Source organism: Micromys minutus (assembly GCF_963924665.1).
Source record: "Micromys minutus genome assembly, chromosome: 21".
NCBI lineage: Eukaryota > Metazoa > Chordata > Mammalia > Rodentia > Muridae > Micromys > Micromys minutus.
The window spans coordinates 37,583,182-37,595,436 of record NC_137956.1 but is presented as its reverse complement, the minus strand read 5'-3'; the positions used below and the strand labels follow the sequence as shown (position 1 = coordinate 37,595,436).

Here is a 12,255-nt window from a genome sequence, read left to right as displayed (position 1 = left end):
GCTAGTGTCAGGAGCTTGAGGGCTGAGGTAGTATTTTTTTTTTTTTGTGTGTGTGTTAGTTATTTAGACAGTCTCACAGAGGCCCACTTGGCTTTGCTTGAGTGCTGGGATTAAAGGTGTGTACCACTATACCAGTCTTTTTTTTTTTTTTTTAAACTGAGGTTGGTTTAAGAGGGTATATAGAAGCCTATTCCTTGTTACTGTGATTGTGTTACTCTATTGCTGTAAACCTGATTTCCTAGAATGACAGCCACCTGGGTACCTAAAGTTACTAATTAAAATTTTTCTCTAAAGCCAGTTGTGATGATTCATACCTAGAATCATTGGGCTTGGAAGGTAAAGATATGAGTTCAAGGATAGCCTTGGCTACATTGCCAGTTGAAGACCATGCTGAGCTAATGAGACCCTAACTCAAACAAAACAAACAAAAACAGAGGAGGAAAGAGATGCCCTCTGTATTTAACAATAAAGTTGTGGAGACTGGGAAGGGAAAAAGAAAGAGAGGGGAAAGGAAAGAGAGAGAGAGGGGGAGGGAGGGAGGGAGGGAGGGAGGGAGGGAGAGAGAGAGAGAGAGAGAGAGAGAGAGAGAGAGAGAGAGAGAGAGAGAGAGCCTGTGTGTGTGTTTTGGTATATAGGGTATGGGCAGGGAATGTGGACAAATGGATGCCCACAGTATAAAGATAATTCCCATTTACACCCCTGCCCTGGAGGTTTACTGTCAGTCAGGAGGTGGCCTATATTCCTATATTAACCTGTCAGAGAAGATTTGTAGTGTTTAGTATGGCTAATGGAATTCAGAAGAAAAATATGATTCTAGAAGTTGAGGGCACTTTGCAAAGCTTTTTGGAAGATGTAGAGACCAGCCTAAAAGCTGACATGGCCACTGAGGCCTTCACATGAGGCTTTCTTCAAGCTTGGGCAGAGTGACGGTGTGGCAGTCAACTTCTCCCTAAGTTCAGGGCTTGGTTCAGTTGATTGGAGGGTAAACTGTCTGTCTGTCTGGTGTCCTGTGATTGTAGCTGTCCTGTTCCACACAGGATCCATTCCTTATATTCTAAGTGTTCCCAGTTCCCTCGATGCTCTATACTTCCAGGTGTCTGTGTGGCTTCCCTATGTCCTGTGGTCTCTGTTTAGTGAGGATCTCCTTGACAGCCAGTGTAAAGTAACAGCGCCTCCACACTAGGCTTCATACTCATTCTATATTCATTTTCCTCCTGCTGTAGCTTGAATAGTGCCTGGGATTATAAGTAAGTGTCTGTCTGTCTGTCTGTCTGTGTCTGTCCATTCATCTGTCTGTCCATGTTTTTGTGTGTGCGTGTGTGGACATGCATGCGTGGGCATAGGAGATGGTTTTCAGCAAACGGAAAGGAGCAGCAGGAAGGCATGAACAAGTGGGAATTCTAAGACACCCAGTTTGTATTTTGTGGTTATTACTTTCTTGTCAAAGCAGCCCCTGAGATGCTTGAGCTGGGCAAACTCATTGAAGTGTGTATTAAGGTAGCATTCTCCTAGAGAAGATTGGGATTTGGATTTGGTTAGTTTGCCTTGTTTTAAAAAGCTCCAGGGATTCCTCTTCAGAATGTTTTTTCTTGGGAAGGCTTGTACTCCTAAGTGTAACTTTGGTGATTCCGATTCCTTTTGACCTCCTCTTAGGACCCTACTGTGGACATGAGTCGGTAATGCCCACTGAGGACTTCTGGGAGCCATGTCAGACGAATCCGCCTCAGGGAGCGATCCAGACCTGGACCCGGACGTGGAGCTGGAGGATGCGGAAGAGGAGGAGGAGGAGGAGGAGGTGGCAGTGGAGGAGCATGACAGGGATGACGAGGAAGGCCTGCTGGATGGTAAATATCTCTACTGAAAACAGGGATTGCCATTTCCTTTCTTCTATGGAATTTTTACTGGGAGAACATGGTATTTCTAGTTTGTTTGTTTGTTTGTTTCTTTTTTCTTTTTTTTGGAGGCCTGGGGTTAGAAGGATATTGAGACAGTCTTGCTCTGTATAGCTGCTGCTGGCCTGGAACTCATTGTAAACCAGATTTACTATGAACTGCTGTAATCTTTGCCTCACTCTTCTAAGTACTGGGATTTTAGGTGTATGTATTATGCCAAGGTTCTGGTTGGATTTTGTAGACCTTCTGTAGTGAGAACAGGCTGAGGAAAGGGCCATAGACATTCTGTGGTCGTTCTTGGGGTAGGGGGTGGGGTGGATGGTTGTTCTTTCAAGGAAACCTTGTTTAGTGGTAGAAAGATGAGCATTTAGTCCATCTTTGACAGAAAAGGTAGGCTCCGATCCAGAGATGGAGAAGTCTGTGCTAGAGACCCTCTGCCAAGTCTGCAGCCTTGGAGTGTGAGCTCTCAGGTCTAATGATAGCTGCTGAGTGTCCTGTGAGTTTCCTGATCACAATTAACATTCTGCTTGCATGTTTGTAATGAGGGAATTATGTGCATAGAGTCTCAGAATGTTAATCTTCTGTAGTGCTGGTCACTTGTAAATTGCTCCACCTAGGAGGTAACCGAATTTTTCTCCAGATTCCTCTTATTTAAGTCCTTGTTTCTTTTGACCCTCAACTTTTTTTTGGAAATGTTCTTACTTTGTAACTCAGGCTGGTCTCAAACTGGCAGTCCTCATGCCCGTCTCTTTTCATGGGCTTGGGCATCCAGATTAGACTTGTCTTGCTTGAGCAGCAAGCACTGTGCACACTGGCATTTTTCCAGCTTCCCATAAACCTTTTCTTTTGATCTTCAGTCCATGGTTAGGTTATCTAGTCAATCTTAGACCTTCTCAGTTAATTCTGGCTTTCATGGCCTATAGTACTCACTGAGGAGAAAGCTTTTGGTGATAATAGCCTACCACTCTACCACTTGGTAGAACTGAACAGTGTACTAGACCATCACTTTTGTGAAGGAGTCTAGGGAAGTGTGCTCCACCCTTCAGATTCTGATGCTGAGCAACAGTCCTCTTCCTGCTTTACATTCTTCTGTTCTCATTCTCTCTGACCTCACACCTACCATGTGGTTCAGAGGTCAGATTTTTCTCTCCGTTACACTGCTCACGTTTTCTACATTTAACCTTTGACTCGCTGGGGATCTGCATCACTTTCTGTTTCTCGTCTGAGTTCTCAGATCAGTATTTGTAGACACCCTAAGAACCCTATAGAGTTCAGATGGGTTTTAGATGCTGTGGCTGAGTATGACACATATACAAATATATACCTCTTCCTTTCTAGCTTCTTGGAACATTGCCAGGTCCTCTGTCTCTCCTCTCTTCTCTCCTTCCTCTCTTCCTTTCGAGGCAGGGTCTCTATGAATTTCAGTCTGACCTCAAACTTGACATCCTCCTACTTCAACTTTGTAAAAAGTTGGATTATAAGTCTGCACCTGCAGAAGATCTTGGGACCAATTTCTCAAGGATATCAAAACACGTACTAAAAATTACATGCCTTTGAGGCCATAGAGTTATTTATTTAGAAGTGGCAAGAATTTTACTGTGATTTGTTTAAGAATAAGTTTTAATGCTGAGGTTTCTCCTTTTTTCTCTCTCTGTTTTTGCTGTACCAGGAATGGCACCCAGGCTCTACATTCCTCCAGGCACCCACTCTCCTACCAGCCAAATCAGATCCACAGATACTCAGATCTTATGTATGAAATGTCATAGCAAAGCCGGGTTCAATTTTGTTTGTCTGTTTGCATTAAAAAACAAATTATTTTGCACTAGACATAGAGATATACACCTTTAATCTCTAAACTCTAGAGGCAGAGGCACGAGGACCTGTATTGAAGGCTAGCCAGGGCTACATTGTGAAGCCCTGACTCTGAAAGGTAAAATACTATATTTCTTCAAATTTTGCATCAAGGCTTCTGTGGGCTTTATTATGCTCCATGATCTTCAGCAGCAGAGAACACTGAGAAGTTTGTTTGTTTAGCATTTAGAGTATTTTGTTATTCTGCTGCAGTTTTGGGGAGGTAGGGCACTAGATGTTGAGCCCAGGACTGGGGGAATGCTAGGCAAGTACTTGTACCGGCCAAGATGTATCTCCAGCCTTTCATTTTATTCTTATCTATTTTACACGCCATATCACAGTGCTGGAATTCTAACCTACATACAGCATGCTTAGTCCCTTCTGGGAGCTGCCTCATATCCAGAAAGGTAAGACCTTTGGCCTGAGGTAGAACCACTTCATCTTAGACTACTGAGCAGTGAACGCTGGTCTCCTCTGCCTCTGGGCATTTGGCCCTCCTCGGGAAGTTTGCTTTTTGCTTTTCATATGGTCCCTTCTATTTGTTCTCTATGAAATTTGAAGTATCAGGGATGAAGTGTTCTAAGCAAACAATCAAGGAAAGGCCTCAGAACAAACTTGGTTTAGAATCAATAACAGTGAGACCCATTGTGGCTGGAGTGTAGTGAGATGGTTACAGATCAGGGACAGAGTAGTCTGGGATAAGATAGGCAAGGCGTTCTAGTTTGCTTTTCTATTGCTGTGATGAACACCACTTCCAAAAGGAACCAAAGGTCTATTTGACTTACACTTCTAAGTCACAGTTTGTCACTGAGGGAAGTTAGAGCAGAAGCTTGGTGCAGAAACCACCAAGGCATGCTGGCTTTTTCCCAGGTTCCTGCTCAGCTTCTTTCCTTACACAGCTCAGGCCTACCTGCCGGGGGCTAGAACCACATAATTAGTAATCAAGAAAATGTCCTGCAGGCATGTCCACAGGGCAGTCTAAAGGAGGCAATTTCTCAATTGAAGTTCTCTTTTTCCTCGGTGTATCAGGTTGGCATCTAAGATTAGCTATCACACAAGAGGTATGAAAATGAGATAGCTAAAGTTTTGAATTAATTTATAACTCTCTACCCCCCCAACCCTGTGTGTGTGTGTGTGTGTGTGTGTGTGTGTGTGTTATTTATGTTCTGTTACAGGTATATGTGGAAGTCAGAGGAAGTAAGAGTTGATTCTTTTCTCACAGTGTGGGTCTCAGGGATTGAACTCAGGTGGTCAGGTTTGGCAGCTGGCACCTTTACCAACTGAGCCATCTGGCTGGCTGGCCCTCACAGTTTGGTCTCATGGGTTAGTGATTTCAGACTCTTACTGAATTCTCATCATGTCAGTAAAAGTAAATAGTGACAGTCTACAGGAATGGTCATGCTTTTCAAGTAGTTGGAAGCAGAAAAAGTGTAGGGGGCTCCAGAGTTAACCTAACCAAAAGCAACATGAGTGGGTTTGGTTTTTATAAAGAATTACATGCAATCCCAGTACTAAGGAGGCTGAGGCGCAAGAACCCCCAGGCAAACCTGGCTAGATAGTGAGACCCTATGAACTCCTAAGTCCTCTACCTCACAGGGTAGGGGTAGGAAGTACTATACCTAAGAGGACTGGATATGAACATCAAGTGATTACCTAGCCTGCATGTGTAGAAGGCCCTGGGTTTAGTTCCTAGCACCACAAAACAGAGCAAAAGTTTACTAGGGAATGCAATTCTTGTAATTCCAGAATTTTGGGGACTAAGGAGTGATGATTGGCATGAATTTGAAGCCAGCCTGCTTAATGTAATGAGAACTGTTTTGAAAAACAACAAATAAGAGCTAAGTGTGAGCTCAGTGGAAGACTATTTGGCACGCTAAGGGTCCCGGACTCAGGCTTTTGTGTTACCACCCTCCAAATAACTTTCAAAAAGAACTGGGAAGTTGGCTCCATGGTTGGGAGTACTTCTTGTTCTTGCAGAGGACTGGGGTTTGATTCCCAGCACCCACATGTCATGTCACAACTGTCTGTAACTTTAGTTCTAGTGGTCTGATGCTCCTTCTGACCTAGGGCACCCAGTAGGCATGCACATGATGCAATACATACATGAAAGCAGGATATTTGTAAATTTAAAATAAATCTAAAAATTAAAAAAACAAATTCCCCAAACAAAACTGTACCTGTGAGAGAGTGAGATGTGGCTGTGTATTGGTCTGGGTTTCTTCTTTTGTTTGTTACCTTAAAGTTTGAAGGTTCCTTGCTGTGTCCCAGTGCTCCTCATTCTGGCTAGACTGGCTGGCTGCAAGCCCCCAGGATTTATCTATTAGCTCCCTCTAACAGGAAAGTTACAGGCATGCTTCACTGTGACTACTCACTGTGACCAGCTCTTTACACAGGTGCTGGGAAACCAGACTCAGGTCCTTATTCTCTCACTGTCGGTTCTTGCTCACCAAACCATCTTCCTCACCTCAGTTGCTTTCTAGAACCTTTACATACATGGAATCACATAGTATATCGCATTCTCTATTCTTTCTACCAGTTTAACTTCATTTACTCAGCATAAGTATTTTGAGATTTATATGTGTTTTCTGGTTCAAGATGAAAGTAGGGAAGAATGGGCCTGTTTTTAGGAACAAAAAGAGTGGATGAGCCTGTCACAGTGATGTCCACTTTTAATTCTAACACCCCAGGTTGGAAGCAGAACTCTGACTTCAAGGCCAACCCGACATACATAGTGACTTGTAGGCCAGCCAGGGCTACCTGTCTCAAAACATGCAAACAAAAATACTGCAGAAAAATTGAGTGGGAAGAGCCTTGGAGGATAGTCAAGCCCTGTTAAACTATAGCTGAGTGGAGGCACTAATGTCCCTTAAGGGCATTTCATCTAGTTAGGTTTCAGCATTTCTTAAATTACAGTTTCAAGTCAGTCTTGAATTCTTAATTGATGAGTAGTTGATCTACTATGTGGATGTACCCCAATTTGTTTATACAGTTGGTTCCCCACACCTAAACGGAATTTAAAAAAATTTTTTTTAAAGACAGATTTTCTATAGGCTGGGCTTACCTGACTGACTGTAGTTAAGATTGGCCTTGAACTCCTGAATTCTTGATCCTTTTACCTAAGCCTCTGTAGTGCTAAGGTTATAGACCTGTTATACCACACCTGGCTTTCCCCCCTCATTGAAATAAAGCTTCTATAAGTGTGCAGGCTTCTTATGAAGTTGGGCTTTCATCTAGCTTAGATAATGGGTTCTGAGCCAGGGGTGGGGCTCAATAGTCACACAGCAATTATTGTAGCCCCGAGTTTGTTCCTAGCACCTCCCCTCTAATGGTTTGGATTTGTTACCTCTGTTATCTACCATCCAAGTCATGGGGAAAACTGGAATAGAATAAAACTGAGACCAGAACCTGATACTGTTTTGTTAGAAGCAAACAGTATTTAAATCATTAACGTTTATTGCACATACTAGCTGGACTCATTGTGATAGTGCTGAAACAGGGTGCCAACTCTTATTATACCCACCTCTTCTTCCTCCTCTTCTTCCTCCTTCTTTGGCTTTTTGAGACAAGGTCTTGGCTACCTAGGTTGGCCTTAAACTCGCTGTGTGGTTCAAATCGACATTAAACTCACTTAGAAGTCCATGCTTGCCTTGAACTTGAGATCTTTCCTTCTTAGCTTTCTGAGTAACAAATTCATCATTCTCTTCATTTTCTTTCTGTCTTTGCCTCTTTTTTTTTTAAAGTTAAACTATAATTACATGGGCTGGAGAGATGGCTCAGTGGTTAAGAGCACTGACTGCTCTTCCAGAGGTCCTGAGTTCAAATCCCAGCAACCACATAGTGGCTTACAAACATCTGTAATGAGATCTGATGCCCTCTTCTAGTGTGTCTGAAGACAGCTACTGTGTATTCCTATATAATAAATAAATAAATCTTTAAAATTAAAAAAATATATATAATTACATAATTTCTTCCCCTCCTCTTTCTTCCTCCAACCCTTCCTCTGTGCCCCACCTTGTTCTTTCATTCTGCTCATTCTGTATAATGTTACTTGTATGTGTATGTTTTTGTTTTGTTTAGGCTTTTTGTGTGTTGGGTTTTTTGTTGTTTTTGAGACATGGCTTCTCTCTTTACCTCTGGCTGTCCTGGGACTTGCTCTGTGACCAGCCCAAACTCAGAGATTCTTCTGCCTCTGCCTCTCTGAGTGTTGGGATCAAAAGTGTACATCACCACTGCAAATGTGTTTCTTGTAAATATGTTGCTAAGATGTGCTTTTCCCTAAGGAAGACCATTTATCTTACTCTTAGCATTCCTCATTTGTATGTAGTTCTTTGTCTAGGGCTGAGGCCCCTAGGAGATTTTACTGGTTCATGTTAAAATGTCTGTTAATGCCTTGTTCAGGTCTTGTTAAGGCAGCCATAAAGATGAGATTTTTTTCATAAGTATAGCTTTTCTGAGATCTCTAGGAGATGAGATCACAAAGCAAATTTTCTGTTCCTCCAGCTCTTGTGATCTTTCTATTCTCTCTTTCTCTGTGATTCCTGAACTTTAGCTTTTTACTGATTTAGATGTATTGATTGGAGTTGGGCACCACACAGTCATTTTCTGTTTATATTGGTTGTGGTTTTCTTTAATTATCACCATCTGTTACAAGGAGACATTACTTTGTTGAGGGCTGAGATCTGTATTTATCTGTGAAATAAGGATAAATATTTAAGATCTTTGCTGGTTTTGTAAAGTAGCCATTGTAGGCTTCCTCTGAGATCCATGATCTTAAACACCCTGGGTAGTTGGCTAGGTATGATTCCCTCTTGTTGAACAGACAGTATCATCTTAGAGATCTAGTACCATGCTGATCATTGCTTTAGTTCAAAGATATCATAGCTGGGTAGGACTATTGGTTACTTCTAGTATCATGAAAGGTAGTCCCCAGGGGGGAGGCTTTCATGTCAGAACTAGCTAGGACCCTTTGGAGCCTGTGTGAAGTACATGGTGTCGTCAGCAACAGGGACTTGCTTTCAACTTCTGGGAGGCAACCAAGCAATAGCCTGTGTTTTGGGAGTCCTGTGGATAGCTCTGACGGACAACTCAATGGGGGGCTTCTCATATTGGAGATTTTGTTATATGGCGCTGGGGGAATATTGCCAGCCCAGATGGGAAAATTTCCTTTAAGCTTAAGTCTACCTTGTCTCTTAACCCTAGACTTCCTTTAAAATGAAGCATTACCACTTAGAATAAAGTTACTCTTTCTCCGTGTATCTGATCGACTCCTATCTAGTTTACAAATCACTGTAGACCTTGTCATATATAATAGTTGAGATTAAGTTCTTGTTAGACAGATTTTAATAGTTAGAATCTGTGAGGATTCAGAGTTGCTTAAAATCCCTAGGGACTATCAGTACCTAAAGTGGTAACAGGTCTGAGAGGGGAACAGGAGACATCAGGAAAGGAATATAGTGTAAACGAACAGCAGGGAGGCTGGGCATGGGGTTGCATGTCTTTAATCCCAGTACTTGGGAGGCAGAGGCAGGCAATCTGATCTCAGTGAGTTCAAGGCTAGCTTGGTCTACAGAGTTAGTTCCAGGACAGCCAGGGCCACACAGAGAAACTTTTCTCAATCCCTGACCCCCTTTAAAAATTTTTTTTTCTTCAGTCACTCAGTAATACTTGTAGCACCTCTGCTCTTTGCCAGTCATTGCAATGGGCATTGGGAATGCAGAGAGGACCAAAAATTGGTTTTTCCCCATGAGATTCTCATATTTATAAGGCATTTATGATAAATACATAATGTCTGGTTTTTAATTACTTATCTTTGAGATGTGTAGTCCTGGCTGGCTTAGTATTTACTGTGTAGTCCAGGCTGACCTCAACTCATGGCAATGCTCCTGTCTCAGCCTTACAACTGCTGAGATTACAGTGCGTATCACCATACCTGCTTTATAAATAGTATGTTGGAAGATTTTTAAGTGTTATAAAGAAACAGAAACTAGATAAAATCTAAGAGAAATATGAGTGTGAGAACTGCTACTTTATGTGGGGTGTCAAAACAAACAAAACCCCACAGCCAACTAGAAAACTCTTGAGTAGATAAGTTTTGAGTTGAGATTTGAATAGTTAGGGGCTTGCTAGGAGATTGCCCAGAGGAAAAAGCAATTCAGTCAGATAGACACTGGAGAGTGTCAGCCGAGCAACAAGATCTGTCTTGAGCTGTAAATGATCCTCCTGGCTTTTATGTAGAAACTTAGCTACAAGGAAGGATCAAAGCAGAAAACAGCTACAAAGATTTCACACAAATCCAAGCAGAAGGTAATGATGGTGGCTTGGTGGAGGTGATAGAAGTAATTAGATTTTGGTATGTTTTAAAGAGAGAGTAAATGATTTTCTTCAAGATTTGTTTATCTGTATTTATTTTCTATGATGGGTATTTTATCTGCGTGGGTGTATTATACCATACGCATGCCAGTTGCCCTGGGAGGGTGGAAGAGGACATCAGATCCTCCAGAACTGGAGCCACAGATATTGTGGTCTGCTAGGTCGGTGCTGAGAATCAAATACGTGTCCTCAGGAAGAGGAGCCATTGCTTTAACCTCTAAGCCCAACTAGGCCTGTATTTATCTCAGTCTCTTTGTTGTTTCTTTTTTTCTTTCTTCTTTTTTTTATCTAATGGTTGTAGATTTTGTGAAAGAAATTAAGATGGATTCCAGAAATTGTGAACTGAAAAACTGCTGGAAGAGTCCATGTCTGGTCTTGGGAAGGTTTGGGATCGGGGTAGGGGCAGAAACAAATGAGGGCACAAAAGAGTTTAGTTTTATAAGCATTAAATTCAGTAAAGGTTATACCTTCAAGTTGAATTGTCTGGAAAGCAGATGGTTGAAGTTGAGGGTATTCTAGATTACAGATCAAAGTATGAGTTATATCTGAGTTTAAATTGCAAGTAAAGATGGGTTCATCTTGTTGGGGTCTAGGAGTTACACTACAAACCACACAAATACTGTTTTCAGTCAGTCAGGGATGGTTTATTGAACTCATGCCCTAAGACTGACCCATCAGGGCTGTAGCTCAGAATTTGGAGACTGGGGCCATGAGCCCGAACCCTATACTATGTCAACTCGTAAAGGCTAAAACTGCAAAAGTACAATGAGCTTATATGCAGGTGCTAGAAGTGCCACTCAGTGCTTGGCCACGACTCAAACCATTTTTAGACATAACATTTTATATTGACCTATGATTTGATGGGTCCTACGTGAAGCTTATAGTTATGGAGTTTCTTAAGGTTAACAAACCTCCTAACATACAGAACATTACAGGGTATGTGGTCAGCATGACCCTGCTCTGAGTCAAGTGTTTTTTGTGTGTGTGTCAGTGGCAGGCATATTACAGCAACAGTATGAAATAGCTGGTGGGCATGGAACAACATGGCTACAGCTATGCTGGGGGGCAGGCCTCAACACATCTGAAGAGTAAGAGAAACTGTGAAAACCACGTTGTATATATCAATACTCATAGAGAAGGCTAGAGAAAGATCAGTAGGAAGAAATGCCTACCTAGGTAGAGGAATCCAGACAGAAGTGCTGTGAAGGAAGTCAGGTAACAAGGCATTTCAAAGAAGAGTCTTTAGCCAGTAGAAGCGTCAGACTCCCCAGGAGCTAGAGTTACACATAATTATGAGCCACCATGCGAGTGCTGGGAATTGAACCTCAGTCTTGTGAAAGAGGAGCCAATTCTCTTAACTACTGAGCCTTTGTTCCAATCCCCTACCCCACTTTTAAAGTCAGGGTCTCACTTGCTAGTCTTGCTGTCCTAGAACTCACTCTATCACTTGCCTAAACTGGCCTAAGCAGTCTTCCTGCTTTGACCTCCCACATGCTGAGATTACTCTTAATGTCTTGATGAACAGTTTCAGGGCAGTGATAGAAGCTTAAAGAACAAGTGGTTAGGAGACCCTCAGAACAACTGTGTGTGCCTGTATCTCTCTGTCTCTGTGTATTATTGAAAATTGAACTTAGAGCATCGTTGATGTTAAGCAAGAGCTTTACCACTGAGCTACATCTCTAGTGCTCTTCTTACTTTATTTTTATTTTCATTAAACTTTATTTTTAAAAACAAAGATAAAAGAAAAAATTTAAACATTTTTGCATAAATGTATACAAATACATTTTTGTCAGTGCTTGGCTTTTTTTTTTTCTTTTTTTTTAAGGTTTGATACTCTGCATTAAGGTCTTACTAGTTACAATGAGCAAAAAGTACATGTAAAACAGGATGTAACCCGGAATTAGTCAACGTTTTCTTGGTGTGTAAGGATTGAGCATAATGTTTTTTTTGTTTGTTTTGTTTTGTTTTCTCTTTTTCTTGAACTTCACACAGTCTGTGAATTGTTTCTGGGGCAGTCCGAGCCTCTGGGGTTAGCATCCCACTATCAGTGACTGCATATTATGTCTGTTCTTTTGTGACTGGGTTATCTCACTCAGGATGATATTCTCTAGATGCAACCATTTTCTTAAGAATTTGGTTAAGT

The 12,255-nt window shown here is 41.8% G+C and overlaps 1 protein-coding gene across 1 annotated transcript in view; it reads left to right on the top strand.

The window, feature by feature from the left end:
- The window catches only part of RAD54L2 (RAD54 like 2), an 88,746-nt gene that overhangs the window by 27,853 nt on the left and 48,638 nt on the right, over positions 1–12,255 (top strand). Inside the window, exon 2 of the mRNA XM_080934461.1 lies at positions 1,654–1,844. Coding sequence (XP_080790587.1) covers positions 1,706–1,844 — 139 coding nt within the window. The 5' untranslated portion in view covers positions 1,654–1,705. The remainder of the gene's footprint in view (positions 1–1,653; positions 1,845–12,255) is intronic.